A 3,393-nucleotide genomic window follows, 5' to 3' on the forward strand; every position below is an offset into this window, starting at 1 on the left:
GAATTCGATTTAAAAATTTCTGAACCGTACGTTAATAGAAAAATTAAATAGTATTGTAAAGCAAAAATACATTTATATTTATCTTCTTTCGTTTTCGGGGGAAACAGAAATTATTTTCTTTTTTTTTCATGAAAACAAAAGCATTAAAGAAGTTACAAACAACCTTAAAGCAAATTTTTATAACATTAAAATTTTATCTAACTGTGATCTGAAGAGATTAATACTAAATATATAATTTAAACAATTGATTTTTATGATAAATTATAAAATATTTGTTTCTGTTTTCAATCGTAATATACAATATACAACGAAAGTTGATTGAACACTGTTACTTTATTTCTAGAAATCGCAGCTGTGTACATTTATTATTAACATGAAGTTTATAATTATTTTAATACTTTTGGTAATAAAAATCAAATTTTCTTCAGGTAAGTTTAACATACTCTATGTAGACAATACTTTTAAATTATAAAAATAAACTTTTTAACTAGAGGGTTTTAAAAGTTTTCGTCTATTTATGATTTAATTATGTGTAATAATCTATTACTAGAACACAATTCGTAAGTTAAATATTTTAAATAATTTAGCAATGACATATGTGGAAATTAATTATTTTTGCATTTTTAGAAGCCGATTGTAGTGAAGCTATTGAAGCAATCATTGAGGAAATGAAGGAACAGAAAATAATTACCGATAAAATAGAGTTTGAAGGAGTCGATTTGCATCCTATTAAAATAACGAAAATATTTGTACTTGATCTAACTTCATTAGTAAGTGACGGAAGTTGCGAATTTGAATTCGACAAAAGTGACGAATTTATAGATATAAATGCAAAATTTAAAGCAACAAATCTCACTATTTTGGCAGATTTTTCAATCAGTATTCTCTTCCAAAGAATTTTAGGAGATGCAAAATTAACCGTTGATCAAATCAATGCAGAAGCTACATTAAAAGTTTCTTTCCCCGTAGAAAGTGTAGAAGTAAACAAATTCGAGATCACTAACTTTGTAGGAACAAAAGTTAAGGAACTAAACGGATTTTCTTTGTCAATTTTGGATCCGTCTCTTTTAAAAACATTGGGGAATGTTGCAGTTACAATATTGAAGAAGGATATCGAACAAAGATTCCTCGATTTGTTAACTAACAATGCGGAAAAATTAACTGAGATTATTAGAGATAATATATAAACTCAATCATGGTGATATTGGAATTTTTTATCGACTTGCTGGCAAATCAGATTTTTTCATTACATTAGATGTAGTTTATATAACAATGTAAACATATATTAGTTATAGCATCTAATATTATTTTCATTATTCTACTTAGCAAACTATTAATATAATCGAAACTGTATTAAAAATAATTAGCCCATTTCTTTATACGAATTAATAAAAAAATGTTATTATTCCACTTATAATTTACATAATATTTAAATTTGATATATCTTTTATAAGAATGGATAAGAGTTTTAGTTATTGAAACAACGTTTTTTCCTTTATTTGAAATTATTATTATCGTTTTTTTCCTCTCTTTCATGGGCACGAAGATGGCCTTTTTTCTCCTATCCGTCATGGGTTAATAATTGAAATTTTCGTAAATTTACATAATTCAATATATATATTTTTCCCCTATAAATAAATTTTTGTAGTCGTGTTTTCTTTGTAAATTTTTTTTTTATTAAAATAAAGTAATTAAAGCAAATCTAATTTCTTTTATAATTTATTCATACAAGCTATTGCATATAATAAAGTTAAGTTAAAGAATTTACATAGATTATTTTTTAAAAATCAGCAAAAAGTATTGTTTATAAAATAATAATTAGATTATATTTAATTCATAAAAGTTTTATAGAATTTATAGATTTTAAAGATTATTTTAGTCTTTCCTACAATAAAAATAGAATCGATTTTCATTATACTGCATATGCGACGTAGAACATAATGTAAGGTTGCCGATGTGAGAAATCAATTTCAGAACGGACAGAGCGATGAGGGGGGTCGTATGTGGTGCCACTGGCACTAAGACAGACGCGATTTTATTTGCCACGAAACAAGCTTACAAGATTTTGCCATCTTAGAAGTTCAAATTCGTCGTGGCATCTCTCCTTTCAAGATAGCCCCAAATGAAGGGGGGTACCACTCGTTCATTAGTGAGAGTTCCTACGACGTGTCGACGTCCGGGCGATGCGGTCTATTTTCGATCATGGGAAAATGCTAATCCGAGGAAGGGAGACAGAGACAGGCATAAGATACACACAAAAAATGGTCCGACACTTGGAATGTTTGGGAGATGAAGCCAACGTGCCCTTGAAATTCGGAATTTTATAATTTTCTGTTCCTCATTGCTCATTCCGATTGGTCGCTTTACCTCGTTCCTGCATTTTAAGTGATCGCTCATCCGTTGCTAAATGTAATGATATCTCAAGTCAGATGGCTGATAGATCAAAATCGACTTTAATTCGAACCCAACCGGAGCTGGTCGATCTTAGAACTTACATTCTTATATTGTTTATACGTTTGCGTTACGTTTTCCATACAAAAATTTTTCGATTTTTTTTATTCAAAAGTATTTGAACACAAATTTTATTGAGGGGTTCGGGCCTGTTCACAGCATCACAATAGTATAATATATATATATAGAATATATAGTAAATTATAAAATTATTTTAAGATAGCTGTTACAGGCTAATCTATACGAAATTCAAAATTAAGATTCAAAATAAAACCTTCAGACTTTTAATTACTATATTTGATATTATTTTTGAATTGGATTGTGTAAGACCCGAAAGGCCCCTGGGTCTAAATTAATAATTTTATTAATTTTGTTAAATAATGTCACCAAATATTACTTCATTTTTGGTGAGAAAAAATACTGTTTTAACGTGGGAAAAGGCAGTTAACAGATGTTACTTCCTTTCACTGGAGTTAGAACATCCTCTGGCTTTCCCTTATCTGGTTAAAATCCTGCTCAGATGGGAAATGGTTACCCCTCATTCATTCCCCTTTCATCCGTTTTCATGAAAGAGTTACTGGCCGATGATTGGTCGAAATGCAGAAGATATACAGGGAATTTGTCAGAATTCGGGAAGTTCAGCGACAGTTCTGGAAGCGTCCAACTCCATACGTTTTCCTCCGGATGACCAACGTCCTTAGACGAGTCACATACAGAATAATTCCAGAGTTAGCACTTAGAAACCATATTTGGATTTTGTGCACATATTGATCTCCCATACGAAGAAGTAAATGAACTTTATCTCCAAAGTGTCCCTTGCATACAGAGAAGAAGACGAACGACAACTAAACAGGTCGTATGTTTTATAACGATTTTGTGAGCTCTCTCTCGATCGCGAATAGGGTATAATATAAGCTTAGCTATTGCCCGATTTGTATAATA

The 3,393-nt window shown here is 30.0% G+C and overlaps 1 protein-coding gene across 1 annotated transcript; it reads left to right on the plus strand.

Moving 5' to 3' along the window:
- Positions 1 to 368: 368 nt before the first annotated feature.
- On the plus strand, positions 369 to 1,621 carry LOC111623646. The gene is made up of 2 exons (XM_023366308.1): positions 369 to 428; positions 628 to 1,621. Exons 1-2 carry the CDS (start codon positions 374 to 376, stop codon positions 1,185 to 1,187), a joined length of 615 nt encoding a protein of 204 aa, XP_023222076.1. The 5' UTR covers positions 369 to 373; the 3' UTR covers positions 1,188 to 1,621.
- Positions 1,622 to 3,393: the final 1,772 nt, after the last annotated feature.

The sequence above is a fragment of the Centruroides sculpturatus genome, unplaced genomic scaffold (assembly GCF_000671375.1).
Source record: "Centruroides sculpturatus isolate CEXI.00-Female unplaced genomic scaffold, Cexi_2.0 scaffold176, whole genome shotgun sequence".
Taxonomy (NCBI): domain Eukaryota; kingdom Metazoa; phylum Arthropoda; class Arachnida; order Scorpiones; family Buthidae; genus Centruroides; species Centruroides sculpturatus.